This window comes from Marmota flaviventris, chromosome 3, assembly GCF_047511675.1.
Source record: "Marmota flaviventris isolate mMarFla1 chromosome 3, mMarFla1.hap1, whole genome shotgun sequence".
NCBI lineage: Eukaryota > Metazoa > Chordata > Mammalia > Rodentia > Sciuridae > Marmota > Marmota flaviventris.
In genome coordinates this window covers 21,463,493-21,490,262 of record NC_092500.1, presented here as the reverse complement: position 1 = coordinate 21,490,262, position 26,770 = coordinate 21,463,493, and the positions used below count along the sequence as shown (strand labels likewise).

At 34.9% G+C, this 26,770-nt stretch overlaps 1 protein-coding gene across 6 annotated transcripts in view; it reads right to left on the bottom strand.

Moving 5' to 3' along the window:
• Anks1b (ankyrin repeat and sterile alpha motif domain containing 1B) overlaps positions 1-26,770 on the bottom strand; it is a 1,114,759-nt gene that overhangs the window by 581,875 nt on the left and 506,114 nt on the right. For all 6 annotated transcript variants that reach the window (XM_027947591.2, XM_027947674.2, XM_027947839.2 and 3 more), the window contains exon 12: positions 26,408-26,588. In XM_027947591.2, the coding sequence (XP_027803392.1) occupies positions 26,408-26,588 (181 nt within the window). The remainder of the gene's footprint in view (positions 1-26,407; positions 26,589-26,770) is intronic.

Here is a 26,770-nt window from a genome sequence, read left to right as displayed (position 1 = left end):
GTTCACAGGAAGCCCCTGTCCTTGATTATAACTTGACGGAAGAAGGAAGGTAGAGTAATACATTTCCTGGTCCCTGAGTCTTAGAGAAACCTGTAAGTTCAGAGTTTAAGAGAGAAGACTTATGGAAAAAGTTTATTTGCAAAGGGAAGGATGAAGAATGAGATGAATTAGTTGCAAATCTATTTACCCCTCTCAGTATATGTGACATTTAATTTTATGTGTCAACTTTTTAGGTCATGGTATCCAGATTTTGGTCAAACCCAAGTCTAGATGTTTCTTTAAATGTATTTTCCAAATTTGGTTAACATTTCATTAGTAGATCTGAGTGCAGATTATTTTCCATAATGTTGGTGACCTCCTTTAGTCAATTGAAGATCTTAGGTGAAAAGATAGTAAGGCTGTTGCCCTACAAGAAGAAGGAATTCTGCCACTAACCCACTCAAAACTGCAACATCAATGAACCAATTCCATAAAATCGATCCCCCCCTCTATATATTCCCAATTCTTCAGTTTTACCATTTCATATGTAAGATATGATAAATTACTTTGTTGGTAAATTACTGCCTGAAAAGAGTAAGCTCTTACTATTAAAGGAAAAGAATTCGTCTGAAAAATATTTCCCTTTCTGTTAATAATGCAAAGGAAAGTCCTATCAGTATGCATAGCAAGATAGTTTAATAAGTGGTACCTGAACTAATAATTAATAATGCTGTATATTTATTAAAATATTTCACAGTGCTTAAGATGATTACTTATTCTAACAAATGACCCTAAATTAATCTAGTATTATTTTCTTCAAATTGATGGCACAAATGAAAGATAGGTAGACCATAGAAGATTTGGGGATAGTGAAACATTCTATGATACTATAATGATAGATAATGTGTCACTTATATATTTGTGCAAACTCAGAATCTACTCTACCAGGAAAGAAGCCTAAAGTAGATTATGGGCTTTGGGTGATAATGTCATGCCCATATGGGTTCATCAATAATAACAATTATACTACTCTCAAAGGGGGATGTCGGTAATGGGGGATATAGGAAATTGCTATACCTTTCATTCAATTTTTCTGTTAACCTAAAACTGCTCTAAAAAATAAAACTTCTAAAAAGTTAATGATCCAAGTGTGAATAAAACAAGAATTATATAGAACTTCAGGGTTTAAAATCAACTTGCACCATACTGATACCACTTAGGGTTCTTATCATGCTGTGTTTCTTATGATTCAGTTGTAATTAGCCAGAATATACTGCAGCTGCTTGTAATTTCAGGGAAGAATAAGATGTTTATAAAGAGAAAATGTTTCATTATCTCCACTTTTTAAAATTCCTTTCTTTGTAAATGGTGTTTTATATGTTTTTCCATCCCCATTTCACATACTTAACAAGATTGTTAAACAGGATTTTATCACACATGGAAAAATTGCTACATATTAGTTTATTTCTCACTTCCTCCCTTAGTTCTATACATACATATGTACACTCAACACACATAATTTTCATATGCAGTATTTCAGGCTCTGCATAAGATGTGACTGTCACTGTCAAAGCACACTGGGTCTAGGTTTTCAGCTTTTTACACTACTACTCCATTACCATTGTCAGGTCCTTTGGTTTTCATCTCAGCAATTATTTTAAAATTAAGAACATGTCTCAAGATACTTGAATGTGTGCATTCCCTCAAAATATGTACCTTCTATATTATGCTGAGCTGCCCTCTCTTTTCTGCTAGAATTCCCTAATTTCTGGATGATATTAGAGTCAGTCATGGACATAATAGCAAGGGTCTACATTAAAAGCAGTAATCTTCTTTATAGAGTATTAGCAGGAATTTTGAAGCATCATGAAACAGGGTGTGAAAAGTATTTCCTTCAAATATTCAAGAAGACAATTATTAAGTTACAGGTAGAGGCTGACTCTCATTTTACAAATTATGGATAATATATATCATATTCTTGGAGTTTCACAGAGGAGGTGATAGTAGGATTTCCTACTGATAAGAAAAATGAAGAACTGTCAGGTAATATAAAGAAAGGGCAGTAACAGGCCATTATAGTATGAGAATTAGTTAGGTTTTGGTCATTATAACTAAAATACCTGACCAGCACAACTTAGAAAAGTGTTAAGGTATACAAGGGTCTCTTAACCTTAACACTATGACATTTCAGAGTTCGATAATTCTTTGCTATGGAATGCTACCCTGTGCATTGTAACCTGTCTCAGCATTCCTAGCCTGTATCTCTAGATGCCAAGTGCAAACCCTCTCACTTTCCAAAGCTGGGTAGATGGCAAAATCTCCCTTAGGAGAGAACCACTGGAGTATATCATTGTAGTTAAGGGAATTGGTTTTAGAAGAGGCTGACAAATCTGAGCTCAGCTCTCAGGTGTTGTCCTTCATTGTTGCCTATTTAGGAAAGACACTCATTTCATTATCTGGGAAATTTATTATATGTAGCCTATCTCCTAGGATTCTTGAAGAGATTAAAAAAGACAATGCACTTAGTTTGATAATTCATCTATAGTAAAAACTCAATAAAAGTAATGTTATTAATAATAGTAACATCATAATTCCTAAATCCTAAATGCAAATTTTCTGACCCAAATCTGCAAAGTAATGACTAAGTTTATAATTATGTTGTTTGACAAAGGTATAATGAACTAAAACTCTAAAATGAGTAAAAGCAGAAAGAAAAGAACAACGACAAAAAAGTGAACTCTGAATATAATAATTTCTAAATGAGACAAAGGCAAACTTTGCAGTTAACCCTTTGAATCTGAAACTACTTTCAGCAAAATGTTTGGAATAATGTTGCTTTCCATACATGAGGAAAAGTACAGACTGGAGAAAAAAAAAACTGAACAAGAATTATATGTCCAAAGCTCTATCCTAAGCAGAGTATCTTGATTTCCTCCTTTTCCCTGTAAATCCTTATACGTTAATAATGAAAGAGATATGAAAACAAGTAACTACAATGTGGAATATTGTTGTATGAAACAACATATGTATAACCAAAGACAAAATTTAAGAGAAGGAATTTCATACAAGTACATTTCAAATTCTCTCAACCACAAAACAGGAGAAAGGCAGATGAATGTATGAATTATCAAACCCCTTCTGTACAAGAATAAACTTCTAAACTTTAGTGTTCTTCTTAATGGGAAATTCTTTCTTTCTTGACTCAATTATGACCTCAGACAGGCATCAGAATTTAATGCATATGAAAAAACAACTTCATGCCAAAGATTGAAGATATGAAAAAAATGTATGAGTAAAGTGATATTTAAAATGCTGATTTACATTTCTTAGCATAAAATTCAGCCATCTGGGAATTTTATGTGCTTTCCTGTTGGATTCTAGTACACACTCAGGTGAGTACAGCTGCTACCTATAAATGAATAGCTTTTCCAAAGAGGCAGTTATAAAGTCTCTTTAATTCCAAGTTCATTTTATCTGGGGAAGTTCAGATAGTGCTTTCATTTGGAGGGTTTTAGAAAGGCTAAATGATGAAATGCTCAAATATTTTTCTAGAAGAATTTTGAGATTATGCTTCTTGATTATTGCTTTGTTCTTACAAGTGTATCAGTAACAGGGTCTCTCTGAAAGAAGTTAATTGAGAGTTCAGTTCACAGTTTATAATCTTAGAAATGTTCTATAAGAAAGCAAATTGCATGGCTCAAGTAGTGTATTACTATCAATGAGCATGCTGTGATAATATTGTTTTAACACTAAATTGCACAAGGATGCTTTGTAAATAGAAGATACTTCAGAAGAATTTTTTGATGATAGTCCAGTATCCCCTCTTCAGAAAATTCACATGAAATAGCAAAGGCTTTAAAGAAATCTCAGAGCTAGTTAATTATAGAGTTTATTCAAGAAACCTACCCTCCTGAATCCCAGTACAGCTCCAGGTTGAATGATTAGATCAAGGACACACTGATGGTTTCTATGAAAGTAGTTTCCATGTCCACTTTATCTAAGCCATCCTTCATCTCATACACACCACTTCTACACATATCTTTATTTAACTTTGGAGTTAACTGAAATGCTGAGAGGTTAAGGAAACTGGTCATTGTTCTTTAGGATATCATTCTTGAACAAAATAAAGTTTTTACTACATACTGACTTTTGCATGGCTAACAGTATCAGAAGAAACATTTCTGGAAAACACTGTAGACTGTTCTATTTCCTGTGATCCAAAGACAGCATTAGCAACAATTCCAAAGTATGGGAAACTTAAGCTAAAAAATATTCAGGACAAAGAAAATTTAAGTATCATAAAAGTATACTTTGTTAACAAATTGTGACAGCAATACAAAGCATTCAACAATAATGAGTTTTTTAAGCTTTCAAAAGCAACTCCAAAAGCTAAGCTCCAAAACACATCTTACACAAAACTTTTAATAATAAAAAGAATATATCTTCCCAAGGTAACTTACTACTTTGAAAGCATTTGCATGTTAAATACCAGTTAAGTTTCTTTAAAAAAAATGTTTCATCATATTAAAGTGATTATTTGAGTTAGACTGCATTTTCCAAAGATGGCTACAATAATATCTCCCATACCATATGTTCTTCTAGAATCTTAAAAATTCGCCTTCAGGAAGTACAGTTTATTTCCTGCCTCATTAAATCTTGATATGTTTATGGCTTACTTGTAATAACAGTGTAAGACTTCCCTGGCTACATCAGACAAGGCAGTGCCTCTTTCATCTTGTACACTGGGGTAAACAAATCTATAGTTAAGAAAGATCCTACATTAGGCATGGTGGCACCTGCCTGTAACCCCAGTGATGTGGGAGGCTGAGGCAGAAGAATCACAAGCTTGAGACCATCCTCAGTAACTTAGTGAGGCCCTTCTAGGTAATTTGTGCAAGAGGCTGTCTCAAAGTAAAACATACAAAGGGCTGGGTATATAGCTCAGTGGTAAAGTAACCCTGGGTTCAATACCTAGTACCCCCCAAAAAAAATAGAAAAAAGAAAAGAAAGCTTCTTAAGCCAAAGATCAAATAAATACATGGTGGGACTATAAAATCCTTTGCTTAGACTTCAGAAAGATCTAGGTCTGTCCCAAATAGATTATTTTAAAAATGCAAAAAGGCTCTCTGAGGATCTTACAAACCTGTTGCCTCTGTCTTCTTGATTAAACAATATAAGACTTCTAAGAACTTTAGGATGCTGTTCTTCATCAGATATAAAGGGAACCCAGAGTAGAGAAGGGATTATCTTAGAGATTTGTGACTCTAGCTTTTGTTTAACAGAATGAAACTCAATAAGATTTCTAGAAAACCCACAGTTTTTAAGAACTGCATTGCTAGAAACACTACCTGTTTAAAATTAAAAGGAATAGAGATAATACAAAATTAAGGGAATCTTCTGAACCACAGAACTACTACAGGTAGGAAGCAAACTGGGAGTATCATGTCTTATGATAAAGAAAAGATCATTCAAAACAAATAAGATCTCACAGGGCAGAGCCAAGATCCATGGAGAATAACTTTCACAGAGTAGAACTGATGACATGTATCTGACTAGACCCCAAAATGTCCATGGATCAATGACTGTTGTGTTCCTACTATGCTTTTCTGTATTTTAAAAATGAAGGTGTCTATTATAGTTAACCTGTTTAAACATTATATGATGGATATTGGAAGGCAGATTAATCTGTGTCTTTGATTCACAAGACTTCAAACCGAGAAAAATGATCCCCAAGTTTGGCTTAAGGAAACTTACCTGTGGAGACTAAACTGACTTGAACCTCATTTAGATAATGAACCACAAGCCAAAAGAGATGAACTTTGTGGCTGGGGTTGGGGGGGAGTCGCATATTGTGTCTGTGGGAAGAACATGAATCTTTGGTCTAGATGGTGGACTGTAGTAGACTGTATTTTACAAAGATGGACACAAATATTTCTCTTTTCCCATGTGTTCTAGAATCTTGCCACTCTCCCATTATGAATTAAAGTTTAATTTTCACCCTGTTGAATCTGGGTAGGTTTGTTATTCACTTGTAACAAATGGAACACGATAGAGGTGATTCCATGTGACTTCTGAGGCTAAGTCAGAAAAGCAATGCAAACTCCACCTTACATCTGAGAGGACAGCAGTGGAGACCTTCATCTTTGGGTAAACAGACTGACTGCCCTGAGACCAAAATGCCTTGGGGAAACTCACACTAATCCTTGCAAGAAGAACTCATGGAGAAGCCCAAGGACTATTTGAAGAGAGACACATATGTGGCTAGTCCCCAGCTTTTCCCTCCCCACAGTGTTCCAGCTCCAGTCACCATTTGACTGAAACTATATAAGAGAGCCTGAGAGACCAAACAGCTAAACCTGTTCTGAATTCCTAAGCCACAAAAACTGTAAGGTGATATAATAATTCCTGTTGTTTTAATCTATTCAGTTTTGAGATGATCTGTTATATAGCAATAGGAACTGAAACATCTGTTCTGATTCAAAAGGCACTTATTTTGCTGTTGTTTAGTAAAACACACTAACAGATTCTGGACCATAATTACTTGGCTTGGTTTGGGACCATACTTAGGAAAAAAAGAAAGAAAGGAAGGAAGGAAGGAAGGAAGGAAGGAAGGAAGGAAGGAAGAAGAAGGAGGGGGGGGGAGGGGGACAAGCAATCAGCTAGCTACCACAAGAAGCTCTAAATTTAAGCTAAAAAAAAAACCTTTGAATATAGTTTTAAATAAATCATTCAGTGCCACAGACCATAGAAATTTAACTAATCCTCTGTTTTCCATCTATAAATTAGGAATAATATCTATAATAGATAATTAGTACATAAATTATATTGCATGAGTTAGTGTATGGGGAAGATCCCTGTGTTATGGGTGACTCACAAATGACTGACTCAGTTCTAAGATCTACTTGAGGACAATCCATAGGAACATCTCTAGGCAAAAATAGCCCAAGCCACCAGGGCAGTACCTGAAATGGAGGAAGATGCAGAGAAGCAATGGCATTTCTTCCAAAAGCTGACACTTGAATTTATCCCTTTCTGCCACTATGTAAACAGAAGTTGTGTGTACTTTCTAAAATGATTACAACATAATCTAATAAAATTATTGAGAGGCAGAATAATGGGGTGGTCAAGGGAACAGGCGCTGAGTCTGAAGGTATGGTATCTACTCCCAAGTCCACCCTCTTCTAGACATGAACAGAGAAGACTGTAATACATACCTGGTGTTATTGCAAGGATTAAATAAGTTAACATGTTCAAAACAAGTAGAACACTTATTAATAGAGAGGACTTACCTACAGAAATCTAATGACAATGATAACTGTTATTTTCAAATTGAAGTAAACTATTTCAAGAACTCAAAACTTCTGGGAATTATAAAATGAATCTTGTTGAGTGAAGAAAATTGCTACATAAGGCTTTAGAAATGATTGTGTAAGTACCCAGAGGCCCCCCATACAATTCAGTAAAGCTAAAATCTTCTGCTATTTGTCAAAATGAACTAAAAATAGATGAATAATAAATACTAAGCTGTGAATGCTAGTGTCTACTGAGGATAATTTAATGACAATAAATCTCAGCAGACCCACTAGGTTATGCCAAGACATTTTCCTAACTGTGTCTAATTTGGTTGACTTTTTCTGTTTAATTAGTGAATATTATAATTATGTGTTCTGAAAATCATGTGAATTTAAAACCATCAAGTAGCACTAATGCAAAGTAGAGCAAAATATCAAGACTTAGAACTTCTTTTGAGGATTAGCATTTTTGCAAAGAATAAAATTAATTCCCTGGGGTGACCTTATTTGCCTACATAATAAATGCTATGGGAAAATGAGGCACTTCCACTTTTCTTCTCATCAACACCTATATGACCTAGTATGATTTAGTTGAATCTAAGATATTTTCAATAATTACAAGCACAGGAGTCTACCACAGATCCTCTCTTGGGAGAACTTATTAATGTAGCCAATGTAGGCTGAAACACTTCATGTTAATCCTTTTTAATTTCTTGGTTGCTTAAATAATTAGGCATATCTTTCAACAGTTACATATGCAGACAGGAATAAATGTTTCACAAAAGCAAGCAGATATATAAATTACAAATGATGTTTTATTTCATTCTTTCAGAATGACATCAGTAAAAATAGATTTTCCTCCTTTTAATCTTTCTTTTTCTTTCTTCCTCCCTCTCTCCCTTCTTCTCTCCCTTCTTTCCTCTTCCTTTTCGTCCTCTTCTTCACAATAATACTACTACTAATTGCTTAATCTTGTCCTTTTTTGGAGATATGTTCTAGAAATATTTGGGAAATGATATTATATCCTTTAGTATCAATAAAGACAGGAGCTTTTTCATTAATAAAGATGAATGGGGAAAGCCAGGTATGAAATAATTAGTGAGAAACATAACTATATGTCTTAACATCTATGGGAAATGTAGGTTTTGCTGAAGGTTTTGAATTAACTTAAAATGGTGTTTCATTGATTTTTTATGTATTTTGTTAGTATATGAACTATGAAAAATTACATTGAGCCCCATTTTAAAAATCCATGCTTAAACTTACTTTACCTTGCTTACCATTTTTAAAAACTAAGTCTTGCTTGCTTTCCTTTCTTCTTTCTTGCCTGCCTTCCTTCTTTTTTCTCTATAATAAATACTTTCTAAGCAACAATTCATTTAACAACAGCACTATAAGGGGGTAGAGTTTCCATTACAGTGGTCTAATATCTGTAAGCATGTTTATTTACATATTATAAAAACAAAACAAAGGCAATTGAATGACCCCAAATCCAACAACTGATGTTCTTTCAAGAAGAAAAAAGAACTCACAGACCCAGAGATAACAGAGACAGAGACTGGAGTTATGTTGCCACAAGTCAAGGAATACCTGAGAGCTGGACAAAGTAGGGACAGATTCTTTCCTAGAACACTTAGAGGTGTCATGCTAACACCTGATCTCAGATCTCTAGCAACTGAAATCGTGAGAGAATAAACTTCTCTCACAAGCCAACTTCTCTTCAAGCCACCCCATCTGTGGCCCTTTTTTGAAGCAGCCCTAGGGAACTTACATAGACATGGTGACTGATGGGCCAGTGGGACATCTGCATAGAGTGGTCTATGAGAAACAAAAATTTAGGAGTTTGGAATTCCAGTGTGATTTGGAGACGAAACCTTGAGGAACACCAACATGCGATTGAGCAATAAGGTTGGGATCATCCAGGGGCAGTATGTGAAATGAGAAGAGGATCTACTCCAGAATTCTGAACAATAATCTTTTAGGAGTGGGCAGAGAGAGTTACATACAAAGAGAGAGATCATGAAGGAAACCAAAGAGGTGAAAGGAGAGGGGAAGAGGGTAGTGTCACAGAGCTACATGCAGAAAGTGCTCCAATGGTTAAGTACAGCAGATGGCTCAAGTACCAAGCAGAATACTGCATTTAGGAAGACTATTATTCTGGAGACCTAACCCAGGAGATTTCAGTGCAATAGTGGAATACTTTTAGGGAACTGATTGAGAGAGATGAAAGTGAGTACAGGAATGGTAGATAGCTCTTTCTAGGAGGCTGAATGTGAAGGCAAAGGATCGAGGGAGGACTTTTTATATTACTTAATCATCTGTATTTGAATTTACTTACAGATGATTGTGCTTTTATCTAATGAAGCACCTTGATGTTTAGACAATGATGATAAAACAGATAAAACAGGACCTCATTCTAATTATTGTTGGTCATAAAATTGCTTACTAAATTATTGCAAAACAACTAGAATATGTTTTATGGATACAAATCTAAAACTCTGTTCAGAATCTTTTGTTAGTAGAAGTTTTCTGCATAATTTATAAAGAGGGAAATTGTAGGCAGGATAATGTTTTGAAATGCAAAACATCTGACTCATAGTAGAGATGAAGAGCAGTGAATGACCCATGAGAGAAACTTACCTTATTGTTCACATAAGGGGCAGAAAAAATTTAAAACTGATAAGGCATCAAGCATCTCAAAGCAAAACTACTTTAATGAGGGTGAGTCATAGTGCCACCCAGGGAAATGAATCAGGTGCCCACATGCCCAATCTTCTTCATAATTACAGGTCTCCCACTCTTTTAAATTAAAACTAAAGTCAGGTAACAACTAATGTCCCTGTAGAACAAATTTAGCCAGGCAGAAATATACAGAGGCCTAAGAAGTAAAATGAAAATATAAAAGGGCAGTAGCTTTTCCAGCAAGAATAAAAGGAAGGAAAGGAGGAAGGAAACAAAGGAGAAAAGGAAAAAGGGAGGGAGGAAGCAAGAAAGCAAGGAGGGAGGAGAGAGGAAGGAAACCATCACTTTAAATGTAATGTCCTTCTACTGACCCCAGAGGACTTTGTGTGTGTGGTACTTGGGATTGAACCCAGGGCCTTGTGCATGTGAAGCAAGCACTCTACCAACTGAGCTATATCCCCAGCCCCAGAGGACTTTGAAGTGCTTTTGTTGTGTGCTTTATTCTAGCTAATCTTGATACCTTCCCACCATGGAGTAACTACAGTAGCTTTTTGTCAAGATTAAAGTTTTAGATATAGTATTTGAGGCCCCAGTGGTTGCCTGCTCAACAGGAGAGTGAAGAACACCTTTGCCTGCTACCATTCCCTTTCCCTCTAGCTTCTGCAGGCAATTATAAGTCCTGAGAATTCTTCATCTAAACATCTCTCCTTCCCCAGAGCTATAGCCTGATCTAAGCTGCCATTGATTCAACTATGGCAAAGGTCTTATTTTTTGTCTTTGGTCCTCTACACAAAGCTACAGCACAGCCAGGAATGTGGAAAAATGCAAATCAGATATCATTATGCTGCTTAAAACCTTAGGTGGTTTCTCACCAGAGCCACCTGAAGCCTACAAAAGTCTTTGTGAGAAATATGAGAAAAAAGATAATCACCATCACCACCCTAGAATAAGCAGACAGTTAGTCTGGTTTTAGACCTGATTTGATTTATGATCAAGCTTTTTATGGAGTGCAGAAAATGCAGCACCTTTGTCCTTAAAATATAATTTTTTCGTACCAGAGATTAAGGTACAAAAAGGGCACTTTGCCTCTGAGCCACATCCCAGCCCTTTTTTATTTTATTTTATTTTATTTAAAGACAGGGTTTAACTGAGTTACTTAGGGCCTCACTAATTTGTTGAGTGTGGAGAGCGGTGATAGTGACTGGGAGACCAGTGTCTGAGATTGAGGTCCCTGATGACTTCATGGCTGTGACATACTTGGTGACTGGGAAAGTTTCTGTGCAAAGACATAGGATGTCTTGTTGCTATGGAGATGTTCTCCAAGCTAGTAGAATCTTACAGCCTCCACCTTATTCTCAGGCACAGCAGCTCCTGGGAATGAAGGAACTTCCTTGCTAAGATAACCACAATGTTTCACCAGTTCCACTGCTCCTGAATTTGCCCACTAATTAGTAACTTTAAACAATGGATTTTCTTGAGAGCTGCACAATTCTCCTAACATTGCACATTGCAGCTGTAGAATGTAATTGAGGAAATAGTTGCATACTGTTGCTAACTCTGTAACTTTCATAAATACAAAGAATAATGCTTTCATAATTTTTAATCTGATTTAGAGACACATATAATAAAGATTGCTGGTGTAATTCTTTAGACCTGTTTTTCCATCAGAGAGCAGTGCTCCATCCAACCCCAGCTGTTTTATCTTCAATATGTGCATGTGTTGACTATTTCTTCCAATCTCCCATTGCCCCTCACTGGAACCTGCTCAATGGCCACAGCAGTTGAGGCTGGCTTTGAACCCAGGATCCTCCTGCCTCAGGCTCCCAAGCCTCAGGGATTACAGGTGTGCACCACAGCTGAAATCTAGACTCTTTAAGAAGGCTTTTAAAGACCTCTAAAACCTGATTTCCATGCCAAGCTCCATGAACTCATTTTCTGCCATTCTTTCACTCAGGTTCTCTGATCCTGCTCTCCTGAATCAGTTTCAGTGCTTTGAATATAGCATGTTTTCATTTATATCTTTGCTAACCTCCCACTATTTGGAATCATCTTCCCTCTTCAATGCCCACATAATTCCTGCTTAATCGTCGGGTAAAAATGTTACTTCCCCTCACAAGACTTTCCATCCCTTCTGATTAAAATATGTCCTCTTTTTTTATTTTATTTTTTGAATTTCAAAAGAATGTCTTTTTATTTAATCTAAATGCATGTAAAAATCAATTGAAAATTGTATTATAACTCTGTCATTTAGGTTGCTGAATTTGTTTACCCATTTTTGCACTTAAAAACATTTGTATTGTGTATACTCTTTTTCTTAAAATTGACAGGTACCATGCAGAACATTTTTAAAAACCTAAAATTTGTATTATGTAAAATTTTTAATTGATTTTTTAAAAATAAATGACAGCAGAATGCATTATAATTCTTATTACACATATACAGCACAATTTTTCATATCTATGGTTGTATATAAAATATGTTCAAATATGGTTGAATACAAAGTATGTTGACACCAATCCGTGTCTTCATACATGTACTTTGGATAATGATATCCATCACATTCCACCATCCTTGCTAAACCCCTGCCCCCTCACCAGAGTGCTTCTATTCCTCCCATGTTCCGCCTCCCTACCTTACTATGAATCAGCCTCCTTAAATCAGAGAAAACATTCATCATTTATTTTTGGGGGGATTGGCTAACTTCACTCAGCATTATCTTATCCAATGCCATCCATTTACCTGCAAATGCTAATGATTTTATTCTCTTTTATTGCTGATTAATATTCCATTGTGTATATATGCCACATTTATTTTATCCATTCATTTACTGAAGGGCATCTAGGTTGGTTCCACAGTTTAGCTATTGTGAATTGTGTTGCTATAAACATTGACGTGGCTGTGTTCCTGTAATATGCTGTTTTTAAGTCCTTTGAGTATAGACCAAGGAGAGGGATAGCTGGGTCAAATGGTGGTTCCATTCCCAGATTTCCAAGGAATCTCCATACTGCTTTCCATATTGGCTGCACCAATTTGCAGTTTCACCAGCAGTATGAGTGTACCTTTTTCCCCAAAATCCTCACCAACACTTATTGTTGTTTGTCTTCATAATAGCTGCCATTCTGACTGGAGTGAGACGATATCTTAAAGTGGTTTTGATTTGCATTTATCTAATTGCTAGAGATAATGAACATTTTTTCATATATTTGTTGATTGACTGTATATCCTCTTCTGAGAAGTGTCTGTTTAGGTCCTTGGTCCATTACTTGTTTTTGTTGTTGTTGTTGTTATCTGTGCTTAGCTTTCTGAGTTCTTTATATACCCTAGAGATTAGTGCTGTATCTGATGTCTGAGGGGGAAAAGTTTACTCCCAAGATGTAGGCTCTCTATTCACCTCACAGATTGTTTCTTTTGCTGAGAAGAAGCTTTTTAGTTTGAATCCATCCCGTTTATTGATTCTTGGTTTTACTTCTTGCACTATAGGAGTCTTATTAAGGAAGTTGTGGCATAATCCCACATGATGGAGAGTAGGGCCTACTTTTTCTTCTGTTAGACGCTGAGTCTCTTGTTTAATTCCTAGGTCTTTGATCCACTTTGAGTTGAGTTTTGTGCATGATGAGAGATAGGGGTTTAATTTTATTTTGTTAAATATGGATTTCCAATCTTGCCACACACTCCCCCAGAGCACCTAAATGTACCCTTACATATCACTCATTTGGATTTACTGAAATTGCTGATATAACAACTGCCTTTTCCAATGGACTCTCAGTTTAAGGAGAAAAGAGACTTTACTCATTCCCCACTGAACCATCTATGAACAGTTATGTTTTTGACACCTAGTAGATGCTCAAGAATATTTATTGACTAAATAAAAATTAAATAAATGAAAAAAGCCTGGGATCTGTAGTATAGTAGAAAACATCCTACTTCTCTTTCTTGCACTAACTTACTAGATTCATGCAACTCAAAATTTTCAATCAAAATTTTCAACTCAAAACTTTCTAACCATTTTGAGCATATTTTAATTTTTAAAATGTTGATAATTCTGTCTGTTCTGTCAAGATTGTCAGGAGGCTTAAAGAAGGTGGGAAGGGATAACTAATATTTATTGAGGGGTACAATGCACAGAGTTTTATGCTAGGTGCTGACATCTCATTCTTTCAAAAGAAATTTAGAAAAATATCTGAAAGGTCATTTACCAAAGATCATATCAAGTAGTAAAGCAAGAACTTTATTCTGCATTTCTCTGGTTCCAAAGACTCTGTTCTTTTATCTGCTTCTCTCAATATGTTCCTTCAATATCTACCCAATTACTTCTTTCGGTTATTAGGACAAGCCTTACATGTTCCTCTCTCTAGGTTTGCATTGTACTTAACACAAGAATATTAGATTTTAATTATTGGTTTACCACAAAGTTTTATGGGGAAGGGAACATGTCTTTGCATTGTTATATTACTAGTATCTTGCCTGGATATTAACACTTTATAAAAACTAAGCACATATCTACTAAATGAATGAATGAATTAACCTATTGGGCATTTCTAGCAAATTGAATAATATAATTAATTATTATTTAGTGTTTATAAAATTTTATTTTTTATAACCAAGTAATAATTAGGACTCCACCCATAATATTATATACTTGAGATTGCTAAGATAGTATAATGAACATGTGATAACAGCTCTTATCCAGTAATGGAGATATGACTTTAGATAAATATATTAAAGATAAATTTTAAGGGGCTGGGGATATAGCTCAGTTGGTAGAGTGCTTGCCTTGCATGCACAAGGCAATGGGTTCAATCCCCAGTACAACACACACAGACACGCACACACAAAAAAAGATAAATTTTAAGGTACATGAAATAATTGTCTAAAAGGGATAATATCAAATACAAGGCACAGGAAAATTACTCATATTCCTTTTGTTTTGGATATTCTAATTTTAGTTTTCTATATAACAATTTCAAGGAGTAAATATATTGCTAGCAAATAAAAATCTACTTAGCTCAGAGAACCTGACATATTTATAATGTTACCCAATTCTTGAAGATTATAACTAGTAGAAACAAAATTCAGCTGTAAGTTAATGATGTAAGCACATGAATGGACCAAGAAATGTGCTAAGGAGACTGAAATAAAGTCAAAATTTTCCTTAAATTTTAAATGAAAATGAGCACTGTTTATTTAGTACTCAGCAGGAATAAATATGAAAAATACTTTGAAGTTATGTAATATATAATCTAAATCCTTTACTTAAGACAACAGCTTGTCAAGATTTTGATCACTAGGAAGTGAGAGATTTGTTAATAATGCTTCCTTCACGTGCACTTTCCAGAAGGAAGTTTGAAATTTATTATTGGCTTCATGCAGTCAACTCTTGAGTTCATAAATGAGAACACAGACATCTGTGCTAATAGAACAGAGACAAACAATGGACTTAATTGAGATCCAAAAGAGTGGATAATGCAAAAATTACATCTTTGCCTCTGGAATAAATATTTATTTCTTGTAGCACTCTTGTCTTTCTAATACACCTCATCAGCTTTGCTAAGTAAGAAGAACTATGCTATAGAAAACTCACCTACACATATAACTGAGAGTTCACTCTATCTCCTGTAAACTGCTTGTCAGATGTTAGAATTCTGTCAGTGGTATTCATTCTGCACCCTGACTCTAATATTTTGAAAGGTCTTGCTCTCTTCAAATTTCCATGGCCTAACATGATATTCCTAATCTCACATAACATTGATGCTGAAAGTAGCTAAAGCAGTGAAAAAGAAAAAGTCAGTTGAAAGAAAGAAAGAAAGAAAGAAAGAAAGAAAGAGCCAGCAAGCCATGCTAAGTATTGCTTTGACTTTGCAAAAAAAAAAAAGGATTATTTAAGTTTTTACTGTTTTGTTAAAAATTAAGCCTTAGATAGTGGTCCTCGAAAATAAAAAGGAAAAGAAATTAGAAATAATTACACTTTATCAGATACATTGCTTTCTAGAGTGATTTTAATGATTTTGGAAACCCTGGGTCAATTACTTTATAATTGTCTAAGAATATTCAGTATTTTCATAATGTAAATAACTGCAATGTTTTCATCTGTAAAATCAGATCAATTATGTAACAAAAAATACATTAAAGATGACATTTCTCTCTGAGGCACTTTAGGTAAAACAAACAGAAAAATAAAGAATAAAAGTTGGGTTCCTTGGCTCAGGAAAAGCAATATAGTTAAGAGAAAAGCTGATCTTGCCTTACTATAAAACCAAGATAGGTTACTAGTAGGTGGTAGAATTCCAACAAAGCAAATATGCTTTCAGTTATTAATTATTCATCATTTATTAAACATCTATCATAAGTCATTCACCATGCTAGGCACCAGGGATATGTTTTATTTGAGAAATGATCCCTGCATTTAAGGAGCTCACAGACATATAAACAAATACATTTGTGTAAAGCATGCATTGGCAGATATATCTGAAGAGTGCTAGTGGCCATTTGGATGCAAGAATTGGAGTTAAAGAAGGCTTCACAAAGGAAGTTACTCCTCTGGACACAATATTTGTGTCTTCCCAGAATTCTCACATTGAAATCTGCTCCTCAGGTAATGGTATTAGGAGGTAGGGACTTTGGGATGTGATTTGGTCATGAAGGTAGAGTGCTCATGAATAAATTTAGTACCCTTATAAAAGAGGACCAAGGGAGCTCATATGCCCCTTCCACCATGAGAGGACACATAAAAAAATGCTGTCTATGAACCAGAAACAGCCTTAACTAGCCATCAAACCTGTTGGTGCATGGATGTGAACTTCCCCACATCTAGAACTGTAAGAAATAAATTTCTGTTGTTTATCAGCTAGTCAGTTTAGGGTAATTTGTTATAGCAGCCTAAACAAACTAAGCCATTTACCTTTAGACAATTTTTATACAAGAATTGAAGTTTTTCAGGTAGATTAGATGATAAGGCATGCCAAAAGAGTGTGCTATGAACCAAGGAGCCATAAATTCTAAGAAAAATACACTTAGGAATATTTGGTATATTTGGATAGAGATAAATAGTAGCATAGAGGTAAATAGATGTAAATTATCAAGATCCATGTTGAACATATTCGTATAGAAGTTCATATATAGTTCTTTTTTTTAATATAATTTTAGTTGTAGATGGACACAATACCTTTATTTTATTTATTTATTTTTACATGGTACTGAGCGTAGAATCCATGCCTCCCATGTGCTAGGCAAGAGCTCTACCACTGAGCCACAAGCCCAGCCCTCATATATAGTTCTTAAATAGCGACATGTTCATATATAGTTCTTAATCAGAGACAAGACATAAGGTTATTAAACAGTAGGATGGCATGATCAGATATATGCTTGAAAAATCAAAAACAAAAACTCTCTTGCTTTGATAAATAGCCAAGACTTGGAGATGGAAAGTTTGTAAGAGGCAGTCATCAATAATTTGGAGATTTCGGGTCTATGATACTTAATACAGTCTCCTATCTTCTGTCTCACATTTTAACATTTTGTTTTTAGAGCATTAATATCACAATTTAGTACCTATTAAAATAAAAACTAGTATTTCTAGGGGAGTTGTGGCTTAATAGAAAATGTATAAATAATTAACTGAGTGGGTTTGGAGGTAAAAGAGACAATTTAGAAGTTCTTAACTCTTAACTGTGTCATTTCAGTGAGACCAAGGGACTGGTACTAATCTGAAAGATAACTTTTGACTAGGGCAGATAGAGAGTCTCCTTCTGTCCCAAATCAAGGAAACATGAGACACTATTAAGTTTCTATCCATGTATAAAAAGTCACAATGTCCTTGTGTCCACAATTTCACAATGTCACAACAGCATACATTTATTATCCCTAGTTACACATGTCAGGAAGCTAGGCATGCCTTAACTGTGCCCTCCGCTCAGGGTCTTAAAAGGTTGTAATCCAGGCAATGGTCAGGTCTGTGGTCTCATTTGAGGCTAAATCTTCTCCCAAGCTGACATGCTGTTGGCAGAATTCACTTTCTTGCACTATAGAACTCACACAGGTTATGTCTCCAAAGCAAGCAACATAGGGAGAAAGACTGCTGCTTCCAGTAGCAGTCTTTAACCCTTATAATTGATTATTGATTAGTACAAGCACACCAAGAATAATCTCTCCTCAAATAAACTTAAAGTCAGAGATGGAAACCTTAATTACAATTGTTAAATCCCTTTGACTTTGCCATAAGGCATCACAACAACAGAAGTTATACTCCATCACCTTTGTCATTGGCTAGTAGCAAGTTAGAGGCTACACACATACTCAGAAGGAGGATATTACACAAAGGCATGGTCAGGAAGAAGTCATGGAGCCGTCTTAGACTCTGCCTACCATAGATGCCAAAAAGTCAAGTAGAAGAATTGAGGTCACTAGAGTCTGCAACTGCAGAAGCAGGAAACTCAGTTGGTCTACTGAGTATATACGAAGTTATCTGGGGGAATATCTGAAATAAGTTCTGAATGGCATGAGGATAAACAAGGGTAAACACACAAGGCACCAGCTTAACACAGACAGGTATAAAGAACAAAGGGGGAAATTGGACAGAAGACTGTAGCAACAGCAGATGTGAATAGAGAAATAAAAGCCAAGCAATTTGGAAAGTGTCTTTACCTGGATGTGGGAAAGGGTTTCTCCATAACACAGACTTGGTAATACCAATAGACTCCCCATACCTTTTTAAAAATATTATTGACAGCTTCCCCCCTCCATTTTACTTTTAGCTATAACGATTGCACATTTATCATGCAAATGTAACTGATAAGCAGGGGCATTTTTTTTCCAAGTGATATAAACAATCTGGTTGAAAAAATCAGGAGAGAAAAACTATCCTGCAAACTAAAGTAGATAGGGTAATTAGAAGATATACACTACAGTGAATTTGAATCTCAAAGAAAATCCCAGCTAATGAAGCAGTTATATTTTCACATGTATCAACAGAAGGTAAAAGCAAGAGAAATTTTAGTTAATAAAAGATTAAATGAGAAGAAAAAAAAAAACAGATTTTCAACGCAAAACCCTTCTGGAACTGTTGCCCTCTTGCCGCTACTATAATTTTGGATAGGTTAGCTTGTATTGAACTCTGGCTGTCTATAACAGTGACACAGGTCCAGGTTCTGTTGCTCCCTCAGCCCCATGATGCATCAAACTGAGACATGGAGCAAACAGGAACCCTAGCTCTGGTCATGAGTAGGTTGACCTGTTCATTCTGAACAATTCTGTGAATTTAAGATTATGGTGACCATCTGGACTTGCAGCAGCTAGCTGCTCTGAGCTGGTGTTGAATTCTTAAGAGTCCAGGCTCTGCTTGCTGTCCAGACCTATATAATAACAGCACTAAATATTATAATGGCTATATTTATTAAGCATTTATGAAGCTACATTAATTAAGCATATGTTGTGTTCATGTATATTTCATTTAGTGGTGCTTGCTTAATGTAAAAGGGATTTAAAAAAATAAGTGGATATTTTTTCATCTTTAAATTGTGTTCAATTAGAATTCTTTCCTGATCCATAGCTAGACTGGAGACTTCATGCCCTCTGGGCTAACAAGTCAACAGACTCCTACCTTAGAACAGGAGAGGAGAGGAAGGATAAAACTACCAAAGGAGAGGTAGGATAAAATCAACTTCTGAGAAATTTTAAAAATAAAAAGTCTGAATGAAAAAAGGAAAATAAGGAAATTGTTCCATATATGTATGCTGAATTCTTGTTTCTGAGTTTTGTCTTTGAGAGGATGTAACATAATAGGTGGCATTGGGAGAACAAAGGAAAGACAGAAGAAGGTTCCAAGTCCTATGTAGATTCTGAGCATGACCACATTCTGTTAAACTTGATAGTTTTCCATAGTATAAACAGCAAGATCTTGAGAATAAATTTTCTGGGTTCCTGCAAATTTTCTTTAATTATGAATGAAACTCAGAAGTTCCTATGATTTCCAGAAGGGGACTTCAGAGTGCAGCTGGGCTGAAAGCCACAATGGCTGGCATTGACCCTCTCTAGAGAAGAAGAGACTCTGTAGCAAAGATAAGATGGATGGATGGTAGGCCTGGCAGAGACTGAGGGACCCCTTTACCTGTCAGAGTCAAGCCAGACAAAAGGAACAATAGGCCCTGTCAGAAGGATTTTGGCATAAGTAATAGCATAAACAGATCACAAGTACACTGGGGAAATGTCCATGCTCCACTATCCCCTCACCTCCATTGCCCACAGGTCCCACATACTAACTATTCATTAATAGTTTGAACAAAACCTAAGTCAAATTTTCTCCACTCTCCTCAAATGTCTGGTCTTTGCTCTCTCTGGTCACCCTCCAAGGAAAACCTTGTTTCTTTTTCCAGAGAAAACAAGAGCCATCAGACAGTAAAATGCAAATTGGATCATCTCTCTCTACTTACAATACCTGTCAATAATTTCTCATTGATTTTAGGATAGAGACTAAAATCCTGCAGCTCACAAAGCCTCCGTGATCAGGCTTTAACTCCCTGTGTGGTTTCAACTCCTGCCATTTCTCTCCTTTCTGCTTGACCTGTAGTTTAATGTTACTTCTACCACAGAGATTTTCAAAAATGTGCTATTCCTTCTTTGAGGAACAATCTTTCCTTCCTATCTTAATCTAGTTAATATTTGTTTCTTAATCTTTGTTTCTCAGAGCTCCATTCTTTTCAGGAGATGAGATCAAGCACCTTCTTGGATACTCTCAGAACATTCTGTTTTTTTCTTATAATGGCACACACTGAGTGAGTATATTTATTTGACATTGCTTAACCAATAGTCATAAAATAATCTCACTTGAATAAGTTCCAATGTGATCACATCTCTAACCTAAAATATTTTTATATTTTTCAAAGAAAAGAAAAACAATCGATGTTTCTTGTCCTCAGCCAGTATCTAGTAAACTATATCTTGTTTCTCTGTCACGTGTAATGTGTACTAAGGTACTGGGGGAAAAAAAATCATGTAGCACCAGAGGAAAAACAGAAAAAAAGTATAAGGCATTTCATGACTTCTTAAGAACTGATAAGAATATATCTGGCTATATTGGAATTTGACATAAAAATGTTTTCCTTTTGGGAAGCTAAAATTCTGATACATTTAAGTACTGAATTGAAGAATCACTAATATAGCTTATCATTTAATGTAAATTTATAAGGGAAAATGTCTCAAAGATGTAATTATATTATTCTCACTAACCCTTAACTTTTCTCATATAAGATCACCATGAATCTTAGCTTGGAGTTTAAAGACAATCTTAGTAGCTGTCTTTGGCCTCCCTCAGCTGCCCAAATCCAGTGGCTGCTATAATAATGTCTTGGCCTTAGGAGATCTGTTTCAAATCCATATGAACTAATTAAAAGGAAGCCCTATATTTGCCTTTCTGATAATCCTTGATGAGGCTGAGAGGTCAATGCTACCCTCTCCATTCTAATTTTATTTCCCCTCTAGTGTTTCTTCTCCTTTGCAGAAAAGAATCCTCTTCTGCTGAGTACTTAAAGGCTTTTATTTTTTTTCCACTTGGAAAAAGGCACTTTTCCACTTTATTTTTAAAAAATATTTCCTCTCCCATCAGTTTTCTCCAGCAGGAGGTGGATGGATTGAAAATACTAACAAAAATGAAAATAATTAGTTAGCTAGGGTGGTTGGCTTGCTTAGCAGGTATGATCAGAAGGTGCTAAGTCACAAAATTTTTCAGAGATTTTGAGATCTTTCCATAAAGAGGGAACATTTATTACAACTTATTATTCTCATCTTCTTTTACCCAGGAATTCATAGTACGCTTTTCCAGGAGATTTTCACTGAGGAACTCAGAACTCCTAAGTTACTCTTTATAGACTAAGCTTCTGTTTCTCAATCTTTTCAAACTGATACCTTCTACTTTTGATGAACTTAAAATTATCATGTGGTCTCCTTCCACCATGTAAAAATCATTCTCAACGATCTACTCAACATTACTACTTTATGTCCAATAGTGTTTCAAACTGAAATATACAAAACTGACTTCCCCATCTTAATTAATATCAACTCCATCCTTCCAGTGATTCAAAAGGGTCCTAAATTCTTGAATCACATATTGGTACCTTTTATTTTCTCATATCTTACATCCAAACCTAAAAAAAAAGGAGGCTCTACCTTTAAAATAGATCTAGATTTCCAGTACTTCTTACCACCTCTATTTAAACAATTAATAACTATTACCTGAGGATAAAAAGAATGCATTGGCAACTAAAATCTCTTATCAGATGGGCTTGCTAGTCATTCAAAAGGATCACATGAATTCAAATATCTAATAGACATCTGGAACTTAAAATGAACTCCTAGTATTTTTTTTCCTATTTGCTAATCTGCTCTTCCCATACTTTCTTGTATGTCATATGTTAAGAAGTCAATTCTTATAGTTATTCAGGACAAAAATCTTGAATGGATCCTTAATTCTCTTTTTTCACATGTATCACATCTACTCCTCCATAAACTCTTATTGTACCAACCTTAAAAATATTTCCAACATCCCTATTTCTCTCTGCCTCCACAGCTTCATCTTTGAGCTTGGCTGCCCTCCTCATTGTCTTACTGCTAAGTTGTTGTTGCCTCCTGACTGGCCTTTCTGCTTCTACCCTATTCCTCTTCCCAGTCCATTCTCTACAAAACAGCCAGAGGAATCCTCATAAAATAGAAATAGATCATGTGATTCTTCTTCTGGAAGACCTGAATTGGACCCTCATTTCATTCCAAGTGGAAGCCAAAGTCCTTCAATGGCCTATTGGGTCTTACTTACATTATCTATCCCCACGTTCTTACCTACAAATATTCCTCATTTCAAAGAATAGCATGCAGATCTGGCTCATCTACTTAAGCTGGGAACTTTAGAACCTTCTTTCAACTCTTCTCCTCACCCGAGTACACTCAGTCAAACACCTCTACCTATCAATTTATCCTTTCCTAGCATCTCTCGAAACCATGTACATCTTTCCATTGCTGGTGACATTATTTTTTCATTTCAATCTACTTACTAATAATTAATACAAATCTTTGTAGTTAAATGCAAGCCTTTTTATATCATTCCCCAGCCTATAATACCAAAGCTTTTCCTCTTTAACAACCTTTTTTTTCGATGACAGATATCTTGAAGCTTTAATCACAATTTTGGATCCTTTTTAAAATGACCTGTTATAATAAATTCATTGGTTCACTTAGTGTTTTGTAGACTCCAATTCACTTTTGAAGGTTTATTAATCTTTGTTCTATTAAATGCCATTTTTTAGATTAATTTATTTTCTGCAAAAAAACTATCACTTATAAAATGAACTGCAGGTGTATCAGTTAATATAATTATATGTTTAAGTCAAGAAAAGTTCAGTCCCCAAAAATAAGAAGTGTAGGCTTACAGAGAGCTCTTTTATCTTAAAATTATTATATATTTGAAATAATAATAGTAAAGAAAAGTAAAAGTAAAACATTAAACAATAAGGATAATATTAAAGAATATTAGCTTTGATTGTTTACAAAGTGCATTCACATAGTGCATTTATTTGTGACTACAAATACCCAAAGAAATGGATATTATTTCCCCTTTTCAGAAGAGCAAATTGAAGATGAGAAAAGTTACGGTATTTGATGTAAAATACTGAGGAAATCAGTAGTAGAATGGACTCAAATTCATTCTCTTTCTCTATGTACCATGTGCAATGTCTTCCGTGAAGGTTCTTAAGTACAAAGTATAACCAATTATCTCTCTGCAAGATAATAAAATGCTACTTTTTCAAGAAGATAAATGTGTAGCTTAAAAATTTTACTTTTACAATTTAAAGTTTTACTTTTTTAACATATAAAACAAATAAGCCCGGTCCTTCCACATTATTACTAAATATTGGTCTATTCTAAAATTTTTTATGAAATGTGAAAATGACATACAACATTAGAGAACCATAGTAATATGCTATTGGAAACTATTTCAACTGCTAAAAGGTTAGATTTTGGTTCTGTTTAAAAAAGTCAGACCTGATGACAATTTTCCACACATTGTGCATGGTGCCACTGAAGTCCCAGTAGCAGTAAAATGTGTGTTTATACCTTCTCTCTGGTGATCAATGTTAGAGTACAGAAAGGCATCAGGCCTTTGACACTAGACCGCTAACTTTTCTTGCTTTTAGTTAAAAAAAGAAGAAAAAATAAATAATATTTCTATCTACCTGAAAGAATTGCTGAAAAAAATTAAAAACTTAACCATTCAAAAAACATAGTGTTCCAACTGAAGTAAAGCCAAGAAAGATTTCCTAAAGGCAAGTATCAAAATACTTTTCATCCCTCCCACTTTAGAATTTTAAATCTGGAACTAGGCATTCAAATAAGTAATGAATGAATAATAATTATATAACTCAGGACCCTTTCCAGGGTCCATATACCATTTTTCTTTACAAATCACATCCCACTTCTCCTCTATTATAAAACTGCATTTGGCACATAGCAGATAAATAATAAACTCCTTGAATGAATAGGCTTGATGTAAACTAGAAAGAATTATGGTAATATCACAATTGCTGCTACTACTACTAATAGTTATTACTATTTTTTGAGCATTAACTATGTCAGATACTATGCTAATCACTTTACATGCATATCACATTCCAGTGTTAGTCTAATTAATTCATTGTTAATGTAATTCTATAGATAAGAAAACTGGAACATAAAAAGGTCAAGTTTCATAGATGGGCAAGAGGTTCAGTCTCATTATTACTAATCAGAGAGGTAGTCTGACTTCAATGCCTATGATGTGCCAGAGACCCATATATTCAAGCTTGCATTCTAGAAAGACTACAGAAGACAATATATAAGTAAAAAGGTAATTGATATTATTTTATATAACAAATAAGGCTATTGAAGAAATAAGACAGGAATATTTCATAAAAGTGACAGAAAAATGGTTGAGAACATGAGCTCTTACACCAGGTTTAACACTCAGCTTGGCCTTTATTGTATTTCCTTATTTGCAGATAATAATCCCTAATTCATATAACAGTCATGAGAATTCAATGAGTTGATATAAATAAAGTACCTAAAATACTGCCTGACACTGAAGTACTTACTATTATTGTTATTCTTTTTGCTTCTTTGATATTACAATTATCATCATACTGGTAGCTTCTACTTGAGATAGGGTAGTCTGGAAAGGCCTCTATATGGACATACATTCAAGCCAAAACATAAATTACACTCAGACACATGAAAATTTAAAGATAGAGACTGCAGATAGAAGGAACCAAAGTGCAAAAGCCCAGAGCCAGTTGTCCAGCAATGAAGGCCAGTATGGGCCTTGATTTTGCCAAAGGCAAAGTTAAAGGAACTAGTTGGGATCCAGATTAAATTGGGCTTTATGGCCATGGTAAGAAGATGGATTTTATTCTAATTGAGTGGGAAGCCTTTGGCACATTTTAAGCATGGTAATCATGCATTTGATTTACATTTTATAAATATGATTCCGGCTGCCATGAAATATTGGATGATAATTTCCATGTAATATCAATTTTACCATTTCCACTAGTCATTACTTTTAAAATCTTGGCTTTTTTCCTCGGGTTAAACAATTCTTTGGTTAAATTTTTTGAATATTTGCATTAGTGCTTTAAAAAGTAGAGTTAGATCAAAGGACTTAAATACAAACAAATTTTGAACAAATATTACACAGAAAGCAAATACTGACCAGACTTTATGATACTAAATCCATATTAATCACATCTACTGGATTTAAAAATCATATCTTTTTGAAGGAAAGTAACTGAATAGTGTACCTACTGTAAATTAAACAGAAAGGGAAGAACTTCTTTGGCTCCCATTTCTCATATTCTGTCCCTTGACCTTACCATTTAGTTATTAGTTCCTTTGTCCCCAAAGCAAGGAAATATTGCAAATCTGATTGGATTTACCCAGGTATGTTTTATTAGTGGATGTTGTTACTTTCCATAATCTTCCCCTTACCCCCATGCCCCTCCTCTCCAAGTATATCTTGGCTTATGCAGGTAGAAAATCCACCCTTGTCCACGTTGTCCAACTCAGTCTTGCCAGATATCCTTATTAAAGGTTCTAGCCTCATAGCAGCTATCAACAAAGTCATATGTTAATTATTTGAAACTCCTGTGTGTAGAGGGGTAAATAGCAGTGGAAGAAGAACATTTGTAGGTCTTTAGCTACCATGTAATGTACCAACATTAAAGTTATCATCTTTAATGTTTAATACTTGAAAGACCATTAACATATTAAAAATAATATTATACCCACACTCTGACAAAAATCATAAAGCCCTACATTGCCACACGTGTATGTGAGCCAAAAGCACAATACAATTTGTAGGAAAACTTCTCTTAATTCCTATAATTCATAAAGCATTTAATCTTAAAAGTTCAAAAAATATAGCTGCAAAAAGTGAATTACTTCACCTGTATGGTCAGTTTCCTCATTCTTGGCTTCTGTAGTTCCCACAGAAGAGGTGGGTGGGCTAACAGGAGGGCTGGTAGTAAAGCCTGTACACCCTGTTGATGTGCTGATTTCAAAATATTCTTGGTTGTGGTTCATTCGATGAAAATCCAGAGAAGACACAATAGATGTTCGTTGTTTAGGCTAAAATAAGCATGACAAAAATATTAACATGATTACATTCATTGTTAGCTCAACCTTCTCAACAATTTAATCTAAGTGATAATTTTTTTTCATTTAAATTATTTGAGTTCTCTGCCTAAAGTATGATTATACTTTACAAAGATACTAAACAATCACTTTATGAATTATATAATGAAAAGTTT